This window comes from Camelus bactrianus, chromosome 23 (genome assembly GCF_048773025.1).
Source record: "Camelus bactrianus isolate YW-2024 breed Bactrian camel chromosome 23, ASM4877302v1, whole genome shotgun sequence".
Lineage (NCBI taxonomy): Eukaryota > Metazoa > Chordata > Mammalia > Artiodactyla > Camelidae > Camelus > Camelus bactrianus.
Window position 1 is genome coordinate 39,691,426 of NC_133561.1, and position 26,264 is coordinate 39,717,689.

At 38.7% G+C, this 26,264-nt stretch overlaps 1 protein-coding gene and 1 long non-coding RNA gene across 3 annotated transcripts in view; one reads left to right on the forward strand and one right to left on the reverse strand.

Annotated features, from left to right (window-relative positions):
* LOC141574725 (uncharacterized) overlaps positions 1-22,613 on the forward strand; it is a 28,581-nt gene extending 5,968 nt beyond the window's left edge. The window contains exons 2-14 of the mRNA XM_074351445.1: positions 601-2,110; positions 3,611-3,686; positions 3,971-4,086; positions 4,192-4,273; positions 4,927-4,965; positions 5,569-5,634; positions 6,438-6,501; positions 7,830-7,897; positions 9,861-9,992; positions 11,337-11,443; positions 13,318-13,432; positions 13,813-13,875; positions 16,096-22,613. Of these exons, the coding sequence (XP_074207546.1) occupies positions 601-2,110; positions 3,611-3,619 (1,519 nt within the window). The 3' untranslated portion in view covers positions 3,620-3,686; positions 3,971-4,086; positions 4,192-4,273; ... (7 more) ...; positions 13,813-13,875; positions 16,096-22,613. The remainder of the gene's footprint in view (positions 1-600; positions 2,111-3,610; positions 3,687-3,970; positions 4,087-4,191; positions 4,274-4,926; positions 4,966-5,568; positions 5,635-6,437; positions 6,502-7,829; positions 7,898-9,860; positions 9,993-11,336; positions 11,444-13,317; positions 13,433-13,812; positions 13,876-16,095) is intronic.
* The window catches only part of LOC141574792 (uncharacterized), a 43,227-nt gene extending 17,491 nt beyond the window's left edge, over positions 1-25,736 (reverse strand). Inside the window, exon 1 of one of the 2 annotated variants that reach the window (XR_012501941.1) lies at positions 23,879-25,736. This is a non-coding gene — a long non-coding RNA (uncharacterized LOC141574792). The remainder of the gene's footprint in view (positions 1-23,878) is intronic. The other variant, XR_012501940.1, reaches the window with a different exon arrangement.
* Positions 25,737-26,264: the final 528 nt, after the last annotated feature.

The following is a 26,264-nucleotide window of genomic DNA, read 5'->3' on the forward strand; positions in this document are numbered from 1 at the left end:
TATTTCCATATTTCTATGAAAAATTGTGAATGAATTTAACGATAGTATGTTATTCCTTAACATTTTTCATAATATACAGTATATGTACTTACAAATTTATACTGTGAACTTAATTGTTTAATATCTACCTTCATGCATGGAAGAGTTTTTATGTTATTATAACGTATACTTTAATAATGTGATAAAGGAGAATGACATGGTGTTAAGAAATTATGTTAATGTAATGGGCTTTATGAATTCACAAATTAGCTGAGCACTGAGAGTGATTGGAATTAGATAGGCAAATCTCTTCAGGGGAGTAGGGCATTGATGTGTAAAAGATTATTTCTGAGAGTGAGAATAGCATTTGTATGGCCCTGTAGCATGAGGGAACATAGTAAGTACGAGGATTGTAAGACGTATATCTATGGTAATGATCATGAAGGTGAACAAGGAGTGATTTGAGGCAACTAACAAGGGTAAGGCCAAATATATAACAGTCAGCATATTACAGCAGGCTGTCCGGCGAGCCGGCCCTCCGCCCGCGCCGCGGGGTGGGCTAGCGCCCCGCGGGGGTCTCGGGCTCCCAGCCCACTGCCCCGCCTCCCCGCCACCCGCTAGGCGTCGTCCGGGGACGCCCCTCGCCGAGAGAGACCCTCAATCACAAGTCACCCCGCCCTCCCCACCCTCCTCGCCGTGCCACGCAACCCCGCCCCCGAACCGCCCTCCCGATCTCCCTGCAGTACCCCTCGCCCCTCGCCGGGAAGAACGCAGTGACTCCAGCAGCCCTGGCGGCTCTTTGGGCCCAAGGGGCGGGCGCGGCAGCCATTGGCGGAGGCCGCTGCCTCCGGCTGTCAATCCCGCGGCCCGGCCCCGCCCCACCGGCGGAGCGTGGCAGGACGCAGGGCCGCGGGGGCTGTCGGGACGGCTCCAAGATGGCCGCGCGCTTGGGGTCCGCACCTGCTGGCGGCCCCGAGCCCCGTTCACTGCCACCGCTGCTGACCAGAGACGCCGGTCGGCCCGGCGACTCCGGGGGCTGACCCCGCGGGGCGGGAGGCCGCCATGGCGACCCTGGAAAAGCTGTCGAAGGCCTTCGAGTCCCTCAAGTCCTTCCAGCGGCCGCCACCGCCGCCGCCGCTGCCTCAGCCCCCTCAGCCGGACCCGCGGCCTCAACCGCCACCGCCTTCCGCCCAGCCCCGTCAGCCGGCACCGCGGCCTCAACCGCCACCGCCGCCCGCCCAGCCCCCTCAGCCAGCACCGCAGCCGCCGCCGCCTCAGCCCTCTCAGCCAGTACCGCCGCCGCCTCAGCCCCTTCAGCCGGTACCGCCGCCGCCTCAGCCCTTTCAGCCGGTACCGCCGCCTCAGCCGGTACCGCAGCCGCCGCAGCCCCCTCAGCCGGCACGGCCGCCGCCGCCGCCTCAGGCCCTTCAGCCGGTACCGCCGCCGCCTCAGCCGGTACCGCCGCAGCATCAGCCGCCTCAGCCGGTACCGCAGCCGCTGCCGCCTCAGCCGGTACCGCCGCCGCCTCAGCCCTCTCAGCCGGTACCGCAGCCGCCGCCGCCGCCTCAGCCGGTACCGCCGCCTCAGCAGGTACCGCAGCCGCCGCAGCCCCCTCAGCCGGCACGGCCGCCGCCGCCGCCTCAGCCCCTTCAGCCGGCACGGCCGCCGCCGCCGCCTCAGCCCCTTCAGCCGGTACCGCCGCCGCCTCAGCCCCCTCAGCCGGTATCGCCGCCTCAGCCGGTACCGCCGCCGCCTCAGCCCCCTCAGACTGTACCGCAGCCGCCGCCGCCTCAGCCGGTACCGCCGCCGCCTCAGCCCCTTCAGCCAGTACCGCCGCCGCCTCAGCCCCTTCAGCCAGTACCGCCGCCGCCTCAGCCCCCTCAGCCGGTATCGCCGCCTCAGCCGGTACCGCCGCCGCCGTAGCCTCAGACGGTACCGCCGCCGCCTCAGCCCTCTCAGCCGGTACCGCCGCCGCCTCAGCCCCCTCAGCCTGTACCGCAGCCGCCGCAGCCTCAGCCGGTACCGCCGCCGCCTCAGCCCTCTCAGCCGGTACCGCCGCCTCAGCCGGCACCGCAGCCTCAACCGCCACCGCCGACTGCCCAGCCGTGGGTCAGGAGCCGCTGCACAGACGGTGAGTCCCTGCTGGCCCCTCCCCAGTCCTGCGCGGGTCTCCGTCCCTCCCTTGGCCTCCCCTGAAGGCCCCTGAAGGCCCCGAGGTGGTCCGGGCCCCAGGCCTCTGCTTTCCCAGCTGCGAAACTCTGGAAGGAACGGTGCTGTGTTGTGATCCGAGGCCGCGCGTCCCGTTCCGCTTCTTCTGGGCCACTCCCACCCCTCTCCTCCTCCGGGCCAGGTGTAACATTTTGTCTTCCCTTTTCAACTGACGGTTTAAAACAGTGTTTCAGATAACTGTCAAAACACTATGCATGCAAAACCCTAGGTTAACTTAAGGGAAGGAGTAGGAGAGAAGGGGGAAAGGAGCGAAGTTCACCGGTCACTTCTGTGGGGGTGGGTTAGATGGTCACAGTGGTGAACGCTTAACTGCTACATGGCCCCCTGCGCTTACCATCATAGTCGTTACTGTTACTAACCCCGGACAGCACTGGTGTTAAGGAGGCATGACCACGGAACAGGTGCTCATTGAGCTTAATTTTACACAAACAGTAAGATTTCCAAGGAATCAAGACAGGCAGTAAACGCCAGCTGCAGAGGACAGCATGTGCAGGGTTGGGAAACAGCATGACATGATCAGAACTTTAGTTTGACTGGCTTGAAATGTAGAGGGAAAGGGAAACTTCACACTGATGAATCAGAGAGGAGATAGCTGTTTTTATTAAACTAAAATGGTTAAATGAGCCTTGTTGGTTAATGATTTGCCTTAGCAATGTGAATTTGGATTCTGCAAGTATTTTATAAGTTCTGTAAGAAGCTTGTTTTAAAATTTCAGAACTCTTAACGTATTAGAAGTTCAGTTTTATTTTATAAGAGTTTTTTTTAAAAAGTCTTTATTTAACTCAACTAGAATGGAGTTCCTTTAACATAGGAGACTTTATTATCTCATGTATTAATACCTGCTAGAGGTACACAATGACAAATGTGATTTATAAACAGACACATACAGACACAAGGAAAACAGAGCATGTAGCTTCAGTAACAGTTTAAGAGAAAAGTCAGAAACAGAAATTTTCCCTGGTCAAAATATCAAAAAAAGCACCTGGGGCTTATATCCCTTAATTGATTTGAGCTCTAAATGGACAAATACACATTTTTTTTTCAAAAAAAAATGCTAAGAACAAGATTCTTTTTCACGTTGAATAATAATTTTGAAGTTTAAATAAATACCAACAATAGAGTTATGAGGGAGGAAAAATATAAAATACTGATTTTTTTTTTTTAACTTCACCATAAGGTGCATTCTTAAATACATAGGAGAGAACTGTCATGATTTGCGCAACTCGCTTGCAAATAGTTCAACAGTATTAACGATGATTGAATTTAGGTGGTGGGCATATGGGAATTTATCATCCTATTAAACAGTTTTCTGTACTTCTGAGACTTATAACAAAACATTGAAAGGAACCTGTTAGACATAATGCTGTATGTGAAGTAATTTGTTCCCTTTGTGAAATTCTAGGAAGGTTAAAATAACATCAAGAAAATCACAAGCATTTACGATGTAATCAGAACTACCTGAGGATCTGTGAAACTTGGTGAGTTGGTGAATTTTTTAAAATGTCTTAAAACATTTTGTTTTTACAAAGATTACAGGAGTAAGAGAAGATAAATTTTAATAAACTCTTAATTTTTTTTTCCTGGTTGATGTGATATAATTAAATGTGGGGAAAAAAGGTAAATTCTAAAAGGAGACACTACCTTGATGGTTTTCTATGGAGGAAACTCAAGCAGGAGGAAGTTTAATTTAAAAACATAAATTACTGCTCTTTATAATACATTCTAAGTTGTCATTCTTTTGAACGCCTTCCTTTCCAAACAGGTGTGTTATTCTGGGAGATCATCAGGACTTCTGGGTATTTGGAGGTATTGACCTAACCAGTGGAACTGCTGATTTATAAGAAGTTGTCCAGAATTTTGGAAAACTGATTAGTAGAGGTAAATAATGTTTCCTTGGCAAGTGATGACAGAAAGTGACTTGAGTGAATTTTCCTTTGTTTTTAGGCAGATGTACCTAACCATGTATGTTAACAATGATTACAGGCTGGAGACCAAGAAGAACTACGATTTTTGCCGGCTGGGATGAAGAAAAAATTGGACTTCTGGGTTCCACAAATGGGCTGAGGTAACTGAGACAGAAAACGTATCTTCTTGGTCAACATGTAACTCAGGGTAATCACAGATGTGTTCCATTACCTGATATTGTTTTAATTTGGATAAATACTCAAGAAAATTTAAGAAATAGAGTTTGTTTTTGCTTTTACATCAGTTTGGCAAAACAGAACAACCTCTTAATTACTAAGTACAAACCAATTTTTTCATTATTTTTAAAGTATTTTAGTTTCTGTTTATATTTGTTTTGTGATAAGTAAAATCTGTAAGCTCAGAAAATAGTCAAACCTAGGAAGCTGCTTCTGACAAGTGAATTAGCTTATTGAAAATCTGATATAGATCCTTGGCATTAATTTTCAAGTTTTTACAGTTTCCTTGGATTTCTTCTTACTAGGAAAACAACATGCTCTTTTAAGATGACTATACTCTGATTATAGTCTCTCCTTTATGGATTCCATACTAAATTTTAACCATACGTATATTTTACCATTTACAAAAGTGCCTGATTGGGAAGTATAATACATTGATTTTGTAAATTGAATTACTCTAAAATTTCAAGGATTTATTTTTAATTCAATTATGATTAATTTTCATTTGTCACTGGCTCTTAATGCTTTATTTTAAAGTGTCTCTCATAGGCCCCCTTCTTTCATCTTCTTCCCTTAGGCTCTCTGTCCAGTAACTCTAAGTTCTTACATGTTCAAGGTAGGCTTGTGTATTTTTTTAAAGGCAGGTGCACCAAAAAGCACTTTCCTGTGACTATCCTCTGTTTTGTTCATCATTTATGAGTCCAAATTTTATAGAATTGGTTTAAAGAATATCATATCTTTCTTATCATTGTGTCTGGTTTTTAAAATGCTTTCCTTCTGACTCATTTCCGCATACTTTAAAATAATAATATGAATCAAATAAGTATGGGAATAAAATCACAGTTACTTGTATCATATTTGATTCCATGTATATTGCAAAGTCTTATTATTATGTTGGTGTTATGAACATGCATTTCATAATACACTTATTTACATGAATCAGATCTTATTCATTAAGGTCATTTACTTTTAGAAATACGTAATTTCTTGTGAATACATGTATATAGAAATACATGTGTCTTTTTATAATTTAAGCAGCTTAGAATACAGATAAAATAAATCCAAGATACAAGATAATATGCCTTGCATTAATTTAAATTCATTTGAGTTAAAAGACAATTTGAATATTGTTTCCCATTTTCTACTAGCTTCTTGATCATATTCAGCAGCACATTTACCTTTACATATAGTTAAGGAATCTTTTTTATTTCTACTGTAGCTCTGTCATAATGGAAACTCTGCAGCAGAATCAGCTGTTATCTATCCTGTGTGGCCAAGTGCAGAGGTGAGAATTCTCATTTGTGAGATGACCAGTCAAAGCTTTAAATGTTTTTACTGTAACTGCTCTTATAAGGTAGCAAGCTAGAGAGAGAGGGAGAGAAACAGAGAGAAGAAAAGAGCTCTCTCCGCATATTCCCATGTGTATGATGGCATTAGTCTTCTTCTGCTGTATTTTTCTAGAATGTGTGTGCGTGTGTGCATGTATGTGTGAGAGAGAAATGTCTTGTCTTTGTCCTAATAGCCACTCTTCTCTCCCTCTAGTTTTTTCTCTATCCTCCCCTCCTTTTTCTTTTTCATCAATATCTTCTCTTTCAAAAAATTCTTGATAAATCAAATTTCCAACTTCCTCACTTTTAATATGGTAAAGTTACTTGGATCCCCAACGTCAAGGGGTCTCATACTTTAATGTCTGTAAGGATTGCCAGGGACACCTTTTAAAAATACAGATTTCCAGGCCTTACTTTGAGCAGTTCTCTTCCAGTAGATCCAGGGTGTGGCTGAGCATCTCCGAGCCTTACCCCTTCATATTATGGTGCAGGGGATCAGGGGCAGCTTTCCTCTGGGTCTCCGTGCTGTTGCTATGAACAGTGGCTACAGCATCACTAATATTTTTCTTTCTTGTTTTAATTGCATTAATATTATCAACCAGTTAATGGCATTTTCTTAAAATTATGGTCAAAGGCATAGGCATTTGATTTATAATGGTATCTGCAAACCACTCTTTTACTGAATTAATTTGTTTGTTTTGCTTGTATTTCCACAATTGTAAATGCTTTGAGTTAAGTGACTGCTTTGCTTCAACTACAGGAGAATGTGAAAACACTCCAGGAGAGAGAGGTTGCATATATCAATGCAGACTCATACACAGAAGGTAAATTTTATTTCAGATTGTCATTAAATAGTATACCAGTATTTAAGTCTGTCAACTCCAACTCATAAACTAGGATTATCCTCTTTCTATGAGATGCCTCAATAATACCTCCATTTCTCCATTTTACCAGAGAGAACATTATTATGATTCAAATGAATCAATATGATTCATAACTAAGCTATTGATCCTAATTTCTTTAGTATATTTACCATTGGCCTATCTTGGATTACTACTTAAAACTTTAGTACTTTTGACATTCTTCCTGTGGAGCTATTTTTAAAAGTTGGGCTAAAGTATTTCATACAGAAATAGTTCCTGTATGTATTGGAACAACTCTGAAATAAGCACCCACTACAGACTTCCTTTTGACCCTGACATGTGGCATGTGCATCTGTAGGCTTTCATCGTGTTATGGTTATTTCTAGGCAAGTGTCACAGGACACATGTTAGTTACTGACACGCTCTAGTCTAACGTCTTGATATTGAATTGAATGAATGAATAAAAACGTGAACATTATGGCCTTACCACTTCCTTTGCCAAAGACCCCTAGGTACTGCTGCCATAATGAGCAATGGCCCTTACTGTTACTGCAGGAGCTGCGGCCTTAGCAGCAGAGTCTGCCTCTGCAGTCTCCTATCCTGAGTGTGTGCTGCAGCCTCTCTGGCTCCTGAAGAGTTATTTCCACCTTGTGTTTTAGTTTTAGCCAGACTGTCTGTCTGTCTATTTATCTACCTACCTATCTATCTATTCTAAAATTTTATTTATTTGTTTTTACTGAAGTACATTTGATTTGTAATATTAGTTTCAGGTGTACAGCGAAGTTACACAGTTATATACATATACATATACATATACATTGTTTTTAGATTCTTTTCCATTATAGGTTATTATAAGATACTGAATATAATTCCCTGTGCTATACAGTAGGTCCTTGTTGTTTATCTGTTTCATATATAATAGTGTATATCTGTTAGTCCTGAACTCCTAACATCTCTCTTCCCTTCCCCCTTTCCCCTTGGGTAACCATAGTTTCTTTTCTATGTCGTGAATGTATTTCTGGTTTGTAAATAAGTTCATTTGTATCATTTTTTTGTTTGTTTACATTCCACATATAAGTGATATAATTTGATATTTGCCTTTCTCTGTCTGACATACTTCACTGAATATGATAATCTGTAGGGTCCACCCTATTTTTAATTCTCCAGGAATGATGACTTCAATTTGAAATCTGTTATATCTTGTTTATAATTAGAAAATAAAGTTAGAATTAAATACAGGTTTGAAGTCCATTTGGAGGTATTAAAATACTCTCTATTTTATTTTGCAGGCAATTATAATCTCAGAGTTGACTGTACACCCCTTCTTTTCCAGTTGGTATATAAACTGACAAAAGAGGTATGTAAGTAGATCTGTCATAATGTTTTTTGATGAGTGGATAAATCAATAACTTTTGTTTTCTAAATTACTAATATTTAAACTGGTGACAGACATAGCTGATTTGTATAAATAACAAATCAGAATGAGCTTTAATACACTACTTATGTGACATAACTATGAGAACAGTAGTGCTAGTCTCTGTTCTAATAATAGTTCCTAATAATTGTATACACTTGTTAAAATGTGCAGGGTCTATTGTTTCATGGGGCAGAGTCTCTTTGATATAACAGAAAGAATACTGAGCTGGGATGGGGAAGCCTTGGCTGTGAAGATTGCCTTGGCCATTCATTCATTCATTCATTCATTCATTCAGCAAGTATTTATTGTGTGGTTACTATGTATCAGGTCCTATGAAATGAATTCTAGCAGCTACAGTGATAAAAGCACAAGGTTTCTGAATCCAAATACTTTATAATCTAGAGAGGCCACAGACCTGTAAATGAGGACTCATACTTCACTTGAATATTGGATACTATATACAGTGGAGGACAGTTGTGGAAGAGAGAAGTTAAAACCCTGGGGTAGCTGGTGAGGTTGGAAAGCACTAGAAGGTGTTCACAGAAGGATTAGTGGTTAGGCTGTAAAATGGAAGGATGTGAAAGTGGGGAGAAGGTTTCTCCTCAGAGGACACAGGACCTAATAAAGACATGGATGTGTGAAAGAACATTTCCCGACCTCTGGGTAATGCAATATAACCTAAATGTAAGGTGTTGGTGAAAAAGCTGGCAAGAAACGGGGCCTGACACATAGGCCTAAGTGTTCATAAATCTGGTGATGGAGAAATTAAAGAATCTTTAACAAGGTTGTATATTATCATTTTTATTCATTAGAAAAATTACTCTGTATCAGTGCATTGAATAGGTTAAGCTGTAGTAAGTCTAAAAGCAAAATGGAAATAATTCCACATAATCATTTAGCGCACAGGAATTTATAAATACTAGTTATTGATGTAAAAAATACTCTGAAAATGCTAATGCACTCTGAATCTCTAAAAATTATGTGATCTACTCATTGAGTATATGTGTGCTTCATTTAAATAACCCCCCATTATAGAATTTAACTGTAAAAATATTTCTTTCAAGTAGGTATCACTTAGATGACAGTGGGAAGTAGATGTCACATCTCTGTGGTCCTGTTTCCCAATCGCCCTTCATCTTGCCCTGTCCTTTTCACTGTTAGTGTCTTTAACATCTCATCCTCCCAAGTGAGCATCCTCCCATGCCCATCACAACTCCCACCATACTGGGAAGCTTAGGTCCTTGATCCTTTTATTGAAATGTCCCATAAAAACATCTTATCTAAAAGCACGCTGTAAAGACAGCCCTTGTTGGGGAATCCTTCTCAGGAGATACATTTACACTCTGTCCTACAGAGGAGGCTCCTGCCTTTATAGGAGGGGTAGTAAGAATTTTAGGGCCAAGAAGGAGAAGCTTAGGTCTATCCCCTTTGTACATTTATTTAATAAGTATTAAATGTGTAAATGGTTACCATAGTGACAGGATAACTCAAACATAGATTCTGCTATTAGTGTGTTACCTGTGTAGCCAGGAGAGACTATGATCAGGAATTTTCAAATCCAAGATAGAGATTAAAATCACCAAAGTGAATACAGATAAAAGTGTGGGAAGCAAAAAATAAATATCTTAGTTTATTATTTTACATGTTGGAATTAAACAGCCTGCTTAATGGGAAATTGCAAGTTTTTTTCCCATTTTAAAGCCTCTTTTATGTTAATTTGAATTTAATTTTCATGCCACTTTATATACAATATATTTGTCTTTCAGAGTTTTTGTTTTAGGTAGTTTTTTAACAGTGTAACTGGGAAATTAAAATGTATCTTTAGAAGTTACATTATCAGGATGAACTAATTAATTGTCCAGAAGAGAAGAGTGAGATTTTATAATCTTGTTTGATTTGTTAGTGGAAGAATCAGACATCATTCATCTGGAGAAATGCTATTGGTTGCTGAGGGCTCAATCCTGAACTGGATGACTTGATTTAGAGACATTTGGCCCATTGGCTTCACCACCAATTTGTCCATCTCTGAGTGAAGGTGGGAATCCTATTTTCTACAAATGTTCTTTGCTAAAAACGTGAGCCTTGTTCCACCTTTGGAGCCTTGTGTAAGTCGGTTTACCTTTCTGCACCTGAATATTCTCATATATAAAATCGGTTTGACCAAGAAAATCATTATGAAACTGTGCTCCAGTGCGGTGCCTGAGCATCTGGTGCAAGGTCAGGGTGGTGGACACTGAATAGGCAAAGCTCTAGCTTCCACACATGACCCCACCTCTTCCTCAGCTGAGTAATGTCTATTGTATTTCTTTTATATAGAAGAAGGTTCCACTGCTGTATCCTTCCCCCACCCTTAAAAAATTAAGAAACCACTGGACTAGACCATCTCTAAGGTCCCCACTTAGCTCTAAACTTTTCACTACTATATATATATATAATTAAATGAGGTTTACAAGGAGTAGTTGTGGGTGATAATCACAAAAACTGTATTTGAAATCTGAAAGCTTGGGTTCTGCTTCTGATTCAGACCTTTTTAAAAAAAATTTCTTACTTTCAGCAAGTCATTTAACTACTTCTTAGCTTCAATTTTCTGCTCTTTGAGGGCACAGAATTAGATTCTTGAAATAGTCTGTATTCTTCAGGTTTGTAGTGTGTTTTAGAAATACTTGTTAGGGGAGCTAGAACAGACAGGGCTTCCACTTCAGCAGTGCAGTTATGTTTTTACCTTTTTAGAATTAGAGATTGAGAAATCATTTCATTTGAAAACAAAATGATTCCATTTATTTTTTATGAAAAGTTTAAAATCCACAGGATTAGATTATAAATTGCCCTTTATTTCTGAAATTTAATATATTTATGTATACAGATTAAGTGGTACAATGAAGACTGCAGTACAGAATTTCTTTCTCTTATAATATAGTGTGTTAGTTTTCTTTGCTTCATGAAGGAGCTGTATGAAGCTTGTTAATAACGACATAGTATATCTTTTATAGAGTTCAACTTTTCTTCTTCTTTTTTCCTTTTTCTTCTTAGTCTTTCCAAATTAGGATAATTGTGGTCTCTGACTTTTTTCCAGTTACATTTTTAAAATATACTTTTATTTTTTACATTCTACAATCACTTTAGACTTTTGGAATTCATATAAGATAGAGACAGGTAGGCAGACAAAACCAAACACTAAATGATAGTATTTTCTTCTAGGAAGTTAAATTTTGGTTATAATTATGCCAGGGGGGAAAAAAAAACTTCCTAAGACAGTGGAAACTACTGATAACTTTTAAAAACTAAGTCAGTTTGTGCGAGTCATGCCTCCTTTCATAAGCATGTCATTATTAACAGGAAGTTTGTTGGCTGTGATTTATTCTGTGTTCCTATTTTACAGGTTTATTAACGCTTTTGGTGAAAATCATGACAGCCACATAGATTTTAAGGAGATATCCTGTGGGTTATCAGCTTGTTGCAGAGGACCTCTGGCTGAAAGACAGAAATGTAAGTGTGTTAAACATCACAAAATTTGGAAGCTATACAGAGAAAAAAATTAGCATCCATTCATGTAAAAAATCATCTGATTAAAGCTTGAATTTTCATCCCTTTGGCAAATAGCAATCTCTTGCTGAGGTTTTACTGAGGTCAGTGTAAAGGTTCAATCATCTGTTCTTCTTTACTGTGGAGTAATTTAAGATCTTTGTTATTAATAATGGTTGATTTTCCAGATGAATGTACAATTCATGGTAAATGAACTACATCATTCATGATGTGTTTGAAAATGTTAAGCATATAGAAAATATTTTCTGGTAGTCTATATAGAAAATTTGTCTTGCTTAACTTGAATTCCAACTTATTTTCTAGCACTGTGTATATTGATATTTTATTAGCAAAATTAAATTTATGATAAAACAATTTTATTAAATACTAAATTTATCTTTTAAACCTAGCTAAAATATTATAGCGTAATTTATAAGCATATTACATTAATAAATCTTAACCATATTTGGTTAGGAAAATGCAGCAGTTTACATTTAATTGGAACCTAATTCTTATATATTCACTAGGGTCATTATCTCTGCATATTTCTAAAATACAGCTTCACAAATACTGCGTATTTTGGGTATGATACTTATTAGTTCAATATTCTTTAGTAATGTTGTACTGTGATGTACTCAGTTAATTTCATAGCATAATTAATACATAATTATTACACACACGGGTGTGTGAAGTAGATAATTATTTAATCTTAAAAATTTAGATTTCTTTTATCTTCCCTGATAGTATACCATTACTCTAACCTGGCTTTGTGATAGATTATTTGTTCACATTAAAGTTCTGGTATTAAAGAGGCTGAAGTCTTTGTTTCTCAATTGAGGTTAATTATTGTCTTAAATTTTTTTTTAATTTATTTTTTGCCAGTGGACTAGTGGAAGTTAACCAACTAGACTAACTAGCAATTTTGCTGATATTGATGTTAATTAGCAAAGTGCTGATATTTCGGATTTTTAGCTTGTTGTATATAAACTTCATTGAAGATTTGAGATTGTTCTTAGGCAAAAATATTGGGTGCACATTAATTACACTGGAGAGGCAAAATCTTTATACAGTCATCTCTCATTATCTGCTGAGGATTGGTTCTGAGACCCTCTCAGATACCAAATCCATGGATGCTCAAGTCCTTATGTAAAATGGCATAGTATTTGCATATAACCTATGCACATCCTCCTGTATACTTTCAATCATTTCTAGGTTACTTGTAATACCTAATACAATGTAATTATTTGTAAATACAATGTAAATGATATGTAAATAGTTGTCAGTGAATAGCAAATTCAAGTTTTGCTTTTGAGAACTTTCTGGGAAAATTTATATATATATATATATATAATTTTTGATCTATTGTTTATACCTGTGAATGCAGAACCAATGGATACAGGGGGCTGACTGTACCAGCTTTTTGTTGATTCTTAATGTAGATGGAATATTTTGAACATTGTAAGAATCAACTCTGAAGTGATCAGTTTTAAATATTAGAAATTAATTTAAAAGCTTGAATTACCTTCTCAAAATCTGTGAGATATTGTATAGTAACTTGGCCCTTCTTTTTCAGTTTACAAGAAATTTAACTTTAGATTTAGGTGAAGGATAGAGTTCTCTAAGCTGGCTAATGATATAAGGAGAGAGACTTGTGAAGTGTACAGGAATTCCTACAAGTTCAAAGGACTTTAATGACACAATCTCCTCCAAATAAGAACTTAATCCAGAATGTAATTGTTTGAGGAACTAAGTAATTTTACTAGGGCAGCTTGTAATAAAATGTATTATACTTCAGAATATGAAAGTAATTTCCCTCCATAAGAGTTTCTTTCCTTTAGTTTGCTTCAAGGTATTTGATGTTGATGGTGATGGAGTTCTCTCTAGGGTTGAACTGAGAGACACGTGGTTGCACATTTAGAGGCCTGGAAGGACAACTGCACCGATCATACCCTGGTAAAGTCTGATTGTATACATCTTCTTGAATGTAAACTTCCAACAGGAACATAGAGTGAAGAATTTTTTAAAACAGTTTGAGAAAAAGATTTCTTACTACTTCTAGGTTCTATATTATGCTACTCAAAATATTCATAGCCAAAGATGCAAAATTGGGAAGAGAATTTGCCTTAGAAAATTTAATAAGCTGAATGTATTATATTAAAAAAATGAAACCACTGGAAAATTGTCATAAATTTTTAAGGCAAACAAACAATCTATTTCTGTAATTAAAAAAAGAAAAAAAAAGTTGACCCAAAATACTTTATACTTCAGCTACTGGCTAATAAAAATGATACCTTCTCTATCCTAACTACTGATTTGGGTTTCTGGTTTTAAAGGAATTACATGTGGATGTATCCAACATTGTAGAAGACACATAGAATGCACATGACACCACAAAGGTGAGTCTAGCAGAGACTAATTTATTCTTTTCTAAAAATACATTATATTCTGAATTGGTATACATACCTTACGTATACATACTTGAATCTCTTCTACATCATCCCTGCTAAATGCTTATTTGGACCTGTCGTTACAATACCTCCGAGTTGTCCCTAAGGAAAGCCCATTCCACCTTTAAACAACTCCATTAAGTGTTATTTACATAAAAACATTATATTTTATAAGCTAGGCATTTTATAAAAATTAAGTAGAGACAGCCCTTGACATCTGTAGTTTATAATCTTTACTTCTCCCATTTTAATACATTATGGTAAGACAAAGCTTATATTGAGCAAAAGAAGCCACAGAATAAAAGAACACATTGTACAATTCAATTTATATGAAGTTCTAGAACAGAGACAACTCATGTTAATAATTGTTACAATAGTGATTTTGGAGATGGGTCATTTAACTGGGAAGGACCATAGGATATCTGGGATGATGGAAATTATTTTTTATCTCAATCTGGGTGGTGTATATAGTTTTAAAAATTTTTTTTTCAATAATATTGGTGAGGGTCTGTTCTAAGTTTTTTAATAGCAGCCAGAATAAGTGTATAATAGCAGAAACAAGCATGTACTTTACAAAGAATAAAGCCTTGAATTTTTTTTAGTTTCACAACATTTATTAAAGATATTATAATAGGTTTGCCTTAATGTCTATGTATCCCTGTGAAACTGAAGATAATCCATATATGTGAGACACATATGAGTTAATTTGACCCTTTCTATTCAAATGTTGACATGTACCAAGTAGCAGATGGTAGGATGTAGACCATAGTGGTCTTCTACAGGCTTAGAAAAATAAGTAACTTTTTTTTTCAATCACAAATCCAGAAGAAATCATCATAGTCTTATTAACTGACACTCAATAGAAATAAATAATAGAAATGAATTTTTCAGGGCTTGATCTTTGGCAACTCAGATAACAGTCTTCATTTACTTTTCTGCCCAAAACTAAGGTAGCCATTTCTATTTGGTATATATGAAAACAGAAACATAGGAAAGTTTCTGTTAGGAAATACCTTATGTAGAGATACAATTTCCATTGCCTTTTTTCTGGGTGTTTGATAAGTATGGAGGTTATCATCGCTGTCTATTTTTATGTAAGACCGTGTTTCTTCTTATGGCTGTACTTTTGAACATTAAAAAAAAAGATAATTTAGCTGCTCCATCTCCGTGTAACCATAATAATGAAATGGTAAAAATTTAGAATAGAATTTGGACCTTTCAACCAAACCTATTACCCATATTCACTGGTGACTAGACTGTGACAATATTACCCATTATTTTGTACCATTACATTGGTATTAATATACTTTTATGGAAGTTGCATCATGAAAGCCAATAATTACCATCATAGTGCTTTAAAATCTTTTCTTATAATACATGGTATTATATATTGAATGAATACATGAATATCATTAATAATAAATATTAAATATCATTAAATAATAAATCATTAGATAATAAAAATATAATTAATAAAAGCTAAGAACATTATTATTCATCTAGGATTGTTAAGGTGATTGTTCAAAACATGAAGTAAGAAGCATTTGGTTATATTTTTGCCTGCCAAGAAATATTGTCTACTGTATATAAATGTAATTTTTGGTACACTTTGACACCAAAAAAAAAAATACTGCTTTATTCAACTTGTGAAAGTAATGTTAAATTTTATTTTGAGGAAATGTTTATATAGATACTCATTTATTATATATATTTAGTTTTTTTAAATCTCTTAAGAAGTCTAATAATATTGCCAGATGTTTTAAAGAAGATCTTAGAAAATTGTTAGGGTCAAAGGGCATAATCCAGAGAGTTTGGAAAGATGCTTTCAAAGTTAGTAAATAGTCCTTTTTCTCTAACCAGAACCTTTTGTGGGTTCTGTTAGTAAACTTCACCTTGAACCAGAAGATACTGTGAGTTATTTCCCAGGTCTTACTGGAGGAAATAGATTTTTGGTGATAAATTGCCCACGTTGTGACTGACTACTTCAGAGTTTGGTTACTTTTGAACTTATTCTTGCTGGCCTACTTTCAGATGAACACATAGCATCACGTTAAATCATTAGTTTTCTTTCAGACAAATGACCATTGCAAGTTTAATAAAACAGATTTTATTCAAATAATATAAGAAGATGAAGATTTAAGATATTCTTAAATATTGTTTCTCTTTCAGAATGGCCATCTTAACTCTAGAGAAATATCATATCTGGAGTGTGAAAAATGTTCTTGCCAATGAGTTTTTGAATCTACATTTCCAGGTATGTTTAAGGTAAATGACAGAGACCGAGGGCAGTGGTACCAGTAGTTCTACATCTTTTCCATTATGTAGTAGTTAGACAACTAGACTACAAAACCATATATTGTCAAAAGAACTGCATTAACCTGTACACCACCTGCAGATGGTAAGTTAGAGCGTGAGTGCTTCTCAGAGTCACAATGTGCATGATAGGAAAGTAGAGTATAGCTGATAATGTTTGTCTTAATAACTCATGATAGAGCAGATTGTAGACACATAGAAAAGAATTTAAAATGTAAAAGCCATTATAATTTGCTATTTTTCTTTACCTTTTTTTTTTTTTTAAGACCCTTCTTAACAAGTAAGGCAGCGTGGACAGAGACATAGATCATAAGTCGGCAGCTGTAAATTTTTCACAAAGTATACAATCTTTCCAGTTAGGAGGTTATTTTAGATGCAAATCTGTTTCTTAATTTTCTTTTATTCTGTCTTTCTTTCTTTTTTTTTTTAATTTAATTCTTTAGAAGGTCCAAAAAAGATTGAAGGAGAAAGGAGGAAAAAAAGCTGCCAGGGGTGAACATGAAATCATAAAACTTGCCAGATTTTAACTATTTTCCAGTTAAAGTAGTTCTCTTTGCTCCAATTTAAAGAAACAACTTATAGTTTCCCATTTTTCATAGTTCTTCATAAATATATATTGATTTAATAGTATTTTACAGGGTATGAGTAGGGACAGACTGGAAGTTCAAGATTTGTAAATACTGACAGGTATCTATAGAATAGATAAACAAGTTTATACTGTATAGCACAGGGAAATATATTCAAAATTTTGTAGTAGCTCATGGGGAAAAAATATGAAAACAAATATACGTATATTCGTAATGTACTGAAAAATTGTGCTGTACACCAGAAATTGACACAACATTTTAAACGGACTATAACTCAGTAAAAAAATAAAAATAAGATAAAACTGTTAGAACACTATAAAAAAAGTAGTATTTTAGATTTTTCTTATTTTATTCTCCTTTTCTTATAAAAGCACCCCTATGAAGATCAGTAAGACTTGATATCTTTATATCTATCATGATTCTCCATTGTAAATACAGAGTAACCTGCCTGTGACACAGCTATATTAGAATAAATGAAAATTGAACTCTTCCTGACAGCTAATAATTAATGTATATTTAAAGCATATGAAATCTGATAAGTCTATGATACCCATTTAAATCAATCAGTTGCTCCACTGTCAGTTATCAGCCAGGATCTAAGTTGATGTCTTTATAAAATATAAATACATATAAAAATAATATAAACCTACTATAAACAGAAATGACTTGCTTAGTAATATGAAAATTGAGCAGCTATTTTTATCTCATTTAAAATGATGTCCTCAGTTACTTTAAGTTATCATTAATTATATAAACATTTTGACCACTTAAGTTTGTGTCTGAGTCACCTTGCAGCTCTTACATAGCAAAGCATTTTGAACTTTTATATTGCCTTTCCTATTTTCTCATGTTTATCAGGGACTTGCATAGGCACTATTTTTTCTAGGACTCTATAAACAGATGTATGCCTGAGATTTTCTTTTGTGTCTGTGTTTCTAGCATTATATTACTGACAGATTTTTTTGTTGGTTATCAATCTAATTTTTTTTCTTGGTATATATAGTCCTTTCAGCCCTTTCAAATATATATATATGTAGTCAGTTTACAATGTGTCAATTTCTGGTGTACAGCACAATGCTTCAGTCATACATGAACATACATATATTACTTTTCATACTCTTTTTCACCATAAGTTACTACAAAACAGTATTGGATATAGTTCCTTGTGCTATACAGTATGAACTTGTTTATAAATTGGGAGTTTGAGATTTGCAGGTACTAAATATTAACATTACATTTTATGATGCTTACTTTATCCCATATTCAGACATGCTTTTAAAACTTAATTTTCACTTAATATATAAGTAATCAGACTTACTCTAAATTGTTTTATTTTCTGTCGGTTTCTAAAATAGAATTAGCTAGTAAATTCAGTGATAAAAGCTTGAATTATACTTTTATTTTATTTGCCAAGATCCCACTCCTGGCTGACCATTTTGGGTATTTAAGTATAAAGTAAGTAAATGTCAGTAGAATTAGGAAACCATTCCTGTGGTAATATTATTTTCAGTCCTTTCAAATAAACTCAGTGCCCAATATTTTGCAGAGGAAGCATTCTAAACATGATCAGGATCTTCTATCTTGTATGTTTGTCAGAAAGCGTCAAATGTTAAACAGTTTGATAAACAGAATAGTGCACCACACTGACCCCTACCTATATCCATGCTCTAATCCTGAAATCTGTGAATATGTTATTTTACATGGCAAAGGGGATTTTGCAGATGTATCAGGTTAAGGACTCTGAGACAGGGAGATTAGCCTGGATTATCTACATGGGCCTAGTCTAACAATAGGAGTCCTTAAAAATTGAAAATCTTTCCCAGCTGTGGTCAGAAAGATATGACTTTGGAAGAAGGATTAGAAAGCTGTAAAGCTGTTAGCTTTGAAGATAGATGAAGGGCCATGGGTAAAGAAATGTGGGTGAACTCTAGAAGCTGGAAAAGACAAGGAAATATATTCTTCCTTTGACCTACAGAAGGGCATACAGCCCTGCTGACATCTTGATTTTTAGCCAAATGATACCTGTTCCTGACTTGACCTACAGAACCATAAAATAGTAAGTTTGTGTTGCTTTAAACTACAAAATTTGTGATAATTTGTTACAGCAGTGATAAAAATAAATATAGGGGAGGTAATCCAACTTTATGGATTGGAGGGCTCAGCATTTTAAAGATGTCAGTTCCCCTTCAACTGATTCAAAGATTTATATGTGCACATCAAAATCCCCAACAGTTAATTGTTGTTACTGTTTTTTTGTAGAACTTGACAAGCTGATACTAAATACATAGAGAAGCGTGAAGGGCCAACAATAGCCAAGATGATATTAAAGAACAATGTTAAAGGACTTATAAAACAATATTAAGTCTATGTGATAACTACCTAAAGTTAGACATATAGACCAATGGAACAGCATTGAATTAAACCCTGTACCATACATGAACAGTAACTTTAGATAGATTATAAATCTAATATATTTGAAACATAAAGCAAAGCATCTGGGGGAGGGTAAAGCTTAGGTGGAATGTGTGCTTAGCATGCATAAGGTCTTGGGTTCAACTCCCAGTACCTCCATTAAAATAAATAACCTAATCCCCCACCAAAATAAAGCATCTAGAAAATAGTGTAGGAGATATTTTAATTACTTTGAAGTGGCAAAGAGTTCTTAAACCAGACAAAGCATGAAACATAAGAGTTTTAAGTTGGACTTCAGTAAAATTAAGAATTATTTTTATCAAGAGATACCATTAAGAAAGTGAAAAGCTAAGCCACACGGTGGGAAAATATATTTGCTATACCTATATCCAACAAAAGACTTGTATCTAGGGCATATAAAGAACAAAAACCAGTGGAGAAAAAGGCAGAACCTCAATATTAAAATATGCAAAATAACTGAACAGGTGCTTCACACACACACAAAAAAATCCACATAAGCTATGAAAAGGGGCTGACCTCTTTAGTAATAATGGAAATACGTACTAAAACCACACTTGGAACACCATTAGACATCCACTAGAATAGTTAATTGTTAAGTGATATGAAGCATTGGTGAGGGCAACAAGCAATGGGGACTCTTACACATGGCCAGTGGGAATATAAATTCTTACAAATACTTTGGAAATAGGCTTTTTGAATGAAAGTTATATATGTGTGTGTGTGTGTGTATATATGTACACACACACACATACACATACACACACACCCACACCCTATTACCAAGGGTAAGCCATGTGTGTACCCTTCTACATCTGAGCACCAAAGGACATCCAGAAAATTCTCATAATCACTATTTGTTATACCCCCAAATAGAAAATGACCCAAACACTTGTCAACAATAAATACATAACCATAAGTGGTGGCACATGCATACAAGTTGTATACTTTAAAGCAATAAAAAATATACTAGTTTACAGAAAACACTAGTGGATGAATCTTACATAATGTTGAGTGGAAAGTACGGGACCAAAAATTTCAAAAGCAAAAAAACCAATCCATGGTGGCTGAATTTAGGATGGTGAGCCCATCAAAGGGGTGCCGTAGTAACTGGGAAGAAACCCAAAGTGGAACAGCAATGTCCTGTTTCTTGACTGGATGAAGGTTACATAGATGTGTTTACTTTGTGAAAAATCACTGAGCTGTATACTTAAGATGTGTTCACATTTAAGCATGTATACTATATTTGCATTTTTTAAAAAAAAGTTTGCTTGCAAAAAAAGATATCCAAAGCGCAAGTATTTATCAGTAGGAGAATGGATAAAACAAATGATAGTATATTCAAACAATGGAATAATACTCAACAATAAAAAAGAACCAACTACTGATACAAGGATGAACCTCAAAAGACTAATTTATACATTTCATTGTCAGGTAAATTTTAACTCAGAAGGTAAACAAAACTGTAAACAGGCATGTGCCCTGGGGGGAGGGGTGCTGTAGCCTTTGTCTCCTCAGACCTGTGCCATTACTGGCACATCTCGCAAGAAGAGAGGCAGGGCTCAGCCACAGCTACCATCTCCTCCTGTGCATAGTGCCTGGGTGGGGGCGGGGCTGAGGCCTGAATCTGCACGTGGGGGCTCCACAACCTCCTAGGCAGGACTGAGACTTGTTTATAGCCCGAGGCAGAGAGGATCTTTCTACCCTGACACCTCAGAGAACTTGTGCTGCCAAGAGAAACAAGGAGCTCAGATTTGGCACAGAGCATAGGTGGGGCTGTTCCGCAGTCTTCCCCGAGCCCACCTACAGACCGCCTACCCGAGGCAGAGCAGGCAGCTGCACAGAGCAGCAGAGTGACCAGCACGAGGAGAGAGCAGGTGGGCAGCCACCCACCTTCTTAGCAGGAACACAGCACCTGACCACGGTGCTGGGACGGGGTGTGATCTGCCCACCTGCCTCCCCCTGATCACAGCATCTGACTGTGGCATCAGGAGGGGGAGTGACATGCCCGCCCACCGGGTAAGAGCTCAGCTCCTGACCTAGTGTTAGGAGGGGACACAATCTGCTAGCTAACAGCCACTGAGAGCAGCACAGATGAGGGCGCCAACAGAAGGCCTATGAAACAGCAAGCTGAGTTCGCGAAGCAGGGTGAAGATACAAAGACCTCTTGATCAAATCATTAAGGGCACACCATCTCCAGGTTAAGTAGGTAACTGATACTCCTTAAGCCACGGTGCCAGAGAGATAGGAGCAATGTGAAGAAGCAGAGAAACCACTCCCAATTAAAAGATCAAGAGAAATCCCCTGAAAGCATGATCAAGGAAAAAGACATTGATGGCCTACTAGATCAAGGTTTCAAAAAACGAGTGATCAAAGTACTGAAGGAACTAAAAAAAATAGTGTTTAGGGATATAAAATATGTCAAAAATGAAATAGAAACTATAAAGAAGAACCAAGTAGAATTAGTAAACTCATTGTCTGAGATGAGAGCTGACCTAAAGGCTGTGCAAAGCAGACTAGAAAATACAGAAGAACAAATATGTGATCTAGAAGACAGGACAACAGGAAGCACCCAATCAGAACAGCTGAGAGAAAAACAAATAAAAAACAATGAAAACAATATACGGGACCTATGGGGTAATATAAAGTGTGCCAATCTATGCATAATAGGAGTTCCAGAAGGGGAAAAAGAACAAAGGGGATTGAAAAGGTATGGGAAGGACTCATGACTGAAAACTTCCCAGACCTATAGAAGGAATCATATCCAAGCACAGGAGGCTCAGAGGGTCCCAAACAGGAAGAACCCAAACATACCCACACCAAGGCATATCCTAATCAAGATAGCCAGAGTCAAGGATAAAGAAATGATCCTAAAGGAAGTGAGAGAAAAACAAAGAGTGAGTTACAAGGGAACCCCCATAAGGTTTTCAGCTGATTTCTCTACACTATTTACAACAGCTAAGACATGGAAGCAGCCTAAAATGTCCATCAACAGATGACTGGATAAAGATGTGGGGTATTTATATGATGGGATAGTATTAGCCACAAAAAAAGACAACATAACGCCATTTGCAGAGACATGGATGCTCCTGGAGAATATTATTCTAGGTGGAGCAGAACATAAGAAAGAGGAATACCATATGAGATCACTCATGTGTGGAATCTTAAATATATGCAAGATCTTGTGGTAACTCACAGCAAAAAAATAAAGTGACAATGAATGTATGTACGTTCATGTATAACTGAAAAATTGTGCTCTACACTGGAATTTGTCATAACATTGTAAAATGACTATTACTCAATAAAAAATGTTTAAAAATAAGTAAAATAAAATATAACCTTTAAAATACTGTATAATGAGAGGTGTGATGTTCTAGTATCTGTTCTAAGAAGTACGTTAGACACACATAAGAATAACCAATGGTCAGAAAGATCACATGTTACCAGCTACCACCCCATGCAAATTAATGGCATTTAGGAGATATTCATATATGTGTGTACATATGTAAAATATGTATTAGTATATATGTAAATCAAATAAAATATTATAATCTAATGTAAAATCATATCAGCAAAAGCACTGTGCTGACATAAGTATCTTGGTGTAAATAGATTACAATTTTTTATTGAGTTGTCATAATGGGAATATTGTGAACCAAGTGGAAGTTGTAAAAAAAAGTCATCCAAAAAAAAAAAAAAATCCTGACTACATGAAAAGATGCACAGTTAGTATAAGGCCTCTCCCCTTATTTACTATCAGTGTGAGAAAGTCTCTTGGTATAAGTTAGGAGAATTAAAAACTCTTAACAAGACACAAAAATGCACTCTCTGTTAAAGAAAATAAACCAAAAGAAAAAAACAAATGAATGGACAATTAAGATCCTACAGATAAAAATACCAATTTTTATGGGAAATATAGCCTTAAAATAAAAAATGAGATTATATTCTAATTTCACCTTTTGAATAAAGATATACAAAATTTAGCTGAATACCTTCGTATTTTGCACTTATGAAGAAAAAATGTATTTGCAATGAAAAAACAGCCATTATCCTGCCTTTTGAGTATTCTAAAGTTTTAGGTTTGAATATATTTCATCTTAAATGGTCTTAAGCACTATGCAGTGGTTGGTGTTTTAAAAATACCACTGTGTGTGGAAATTCTAAAAGTGATTCAAAAAATTTATATTTTTGTAATAATTTAGTAATGGCCTGGATATTATTTTTAACAAGACTACTCACCATGGAATGGTGCAAGATTTTTTCGATGAGTTTATATTCACACATGTTGAAGATTGTCACTATATTATGAGAAAATGTCAACCATGGCAGTATTTTGACTTGAAAACGAGATAAGCTGAGAAGCATATTTTAAGTATAAAATAAATGATTGCATGCCTTTAAAGACAAGAAAGTAAAAGCACGATAAACTCTGACTTTGACACACTTAAAATATAAAAATTAACATAATGTGATTTACACACTTCTCTTTAACTCTTTCAGTACTTTCTCAGCCCCTTTCCCATTACACCTGCGTCCCCGCTCCTGACCCGCGGTGTACACACCCCCGATCACACGGGGGAGCGGGGACCCGGGCAGTGAGGACCAGGGACGCGGACACTCACCCGCTCCCTGCCGGCGAGGAGAATAGTCGAAGCGGGCCCGCCAGCGCACCCGTCCCCTCCTGCCCAGCCGGCCGGGGCCCCAGCTCGGTCAGGTCCACACACACCCCGGCAGGAAGCGGGCGCAGGCAGTGGGAAACCGGCGTAACTTCAGACAGCGGGCGGGGAGCGTCCTCCTCCCGCGGACACGCAGGCAGCGCTGTCCTGGAGCCTCCATGGCGCCGCCCGCTCAGTCCTGAGGAAAACAAGCTCCGCCCCCAGGGAAGATGCTGGCTGCTGACGCGGACTGCGCATGCGCACCGCCACCTAAGACACGCTGGCTTCGCGCGCCCCCTGCAGGTCCTCGAGGGCGGTGCAGTATGCTCAGAACTCACTGTAGAACACATGACCCCTCCCAGCCAGGATGCTAAATCACTGGAAATCTCAGTGCCCTGGCCTCTATGTTGATGGCACTGGCGATGCGCTCATCCAGCCATGCCTGCTCTCTTGCCTGGCACATGCCTCAATCTTTGGAATCCCGCCTGAATCAGATTCTGTTCTGGAGGAAGGACAGGTGCAGAAGAATCTCAAAATTCTAGACTTAGAAGATGATCAGGAACCCAAACTCAACTCTGTCAATTCCCTGGGGTCCCCTGAGGAGTGTGGTTTTCTCAGAACCATCTGCCCTGTGTCAGGAGCAGACCAAGCCTCAGGTAGCTTAGAGAGGCTATCATGCAGCACATGCTTTGGACGGTTCTCAGTTCTGACCTGCATGATCTTGAGACCCTTTTGTAACTCCTAACACTGTTTTCTCATACCTACAGTGACGGTTATTGACGACTGAGTTAATCCTCTTACAATGCTGAGGTGCTATTGTTCCTTGGAAAACAATATTTTGAAGGGATCAACTGTTTATCACTTCCCCCTAATTAAGTATGTTTTTAAAATTAGAAATGTTTCAGGGGGCACTCATGTCCTCCTCTTGCACCAGTTCCTGGTGTTGGCAGTTTCTGCTCTGAGCTCCAGATCCTGATCCAGCCGGTGGTCAATGGTGATGCCAGTGTGTGCATGCTCTTCCTTGTGCACCGGTGTGGAAAGGAGACAGCCCTTCCCCTACATGAGGCTGCAACATTCTGACACTCAAAGCAGGCACAATGAAGAATCAGCTAGAGCCCCCGGTACCAGCTGTCCCAAGTAGAAACATCACCTTCACCACAGTGTTCCTGTGCTCCTATCAGGCCTTCACTACTCCCAGCAGGCCATGCATGAGCAGTGTGACAGGTGACTGCCTGTCCCAGCACAGCATGGTGGTGATGATCCCACCTTATCTGTTTGTCTTTGGAGTGTCCCCACACCTCTCTGAGCTTCACTTTGCTCTTCTCACAGGCAGGGTTGTACAGGCATGAACCTCACAGTGTTATGATAGGTAGTCATGGTAGCTGCTCACCCAGTGGCAAGCTCTGCCGAGAAAGCTCCTGGGAGTGCTGTGTGTCTTCACACTTGTCCTTCACTCTCCCCAATGAAAACACTCTTGGCCTTATCCTTCCCTGGCCTGTGGCCTTTCTGTGTTTGCAAAAGAACATGGAAACAATCTGTTTGCAAAGAGGTTTTGAGGTTCTGTCCATCTGGTCCAGGAAATGCTGACTCTGCTAGATGTGCTGTTGGGTGGGCTCTCATGGGAGAGGCTTGGGCAGGACTTCCCTTGGCAATAAGCTGCCCCACCCAGGCCTTTCCATGATCCAGACTCCTGGGACCAGGGTGCAAATCCCCAGCTCCCCACTTGTCAACAATGTGACCTGGGCAACTTTCTCAAACCCAAGCTTTGTCCACCCAAGGTCATCAGAGATGGGGGATAACAGGATGTCCTGCACAGAATGTCTGTGCAGATTAAGTGAGGTAGAACAGACAGAACAGTGGTGGGGCCTGGCCCATTGGTTGGCAGAAGGGAGCTCACCATGTGCAGCAATTTCCGCGGGTCACCCAGTAATCTGCCCAGAGGCTTAGCCACTCCATCACTATCATGTGTCTGAAGTCCACTTAACCACATGGGAGAGAAACAAACACATATTCTGAGTGTAGCTGCCACAGGGAAAAGTGTATCTGAGCGGGGAGTAATACCAGAGGGTGATCAGGATGGTGGAAGATGCCCCCTGAGGTTGAGCAGAGTGGAGCTGCCCTCCAGAGCCTGGGGTTAGTGAGGATGGGCTTGCAGAAATGCCTCTCTCCTTTAACCATCAATGCTAGGTCCTGCGGGTACTGAGTCCCACAATCGGTGTGCTGCTAGTGCCCTCAGCACAGAGAAAACCCCAGGGGTTCCCACAAGGCTTCTGCCATGTCCTCTGCTTCCTGAACTCCCATTCTGGTGACCCCACCTGGGATGCAGAGATGAGGTGAGGCAGGGGCTTGCGCT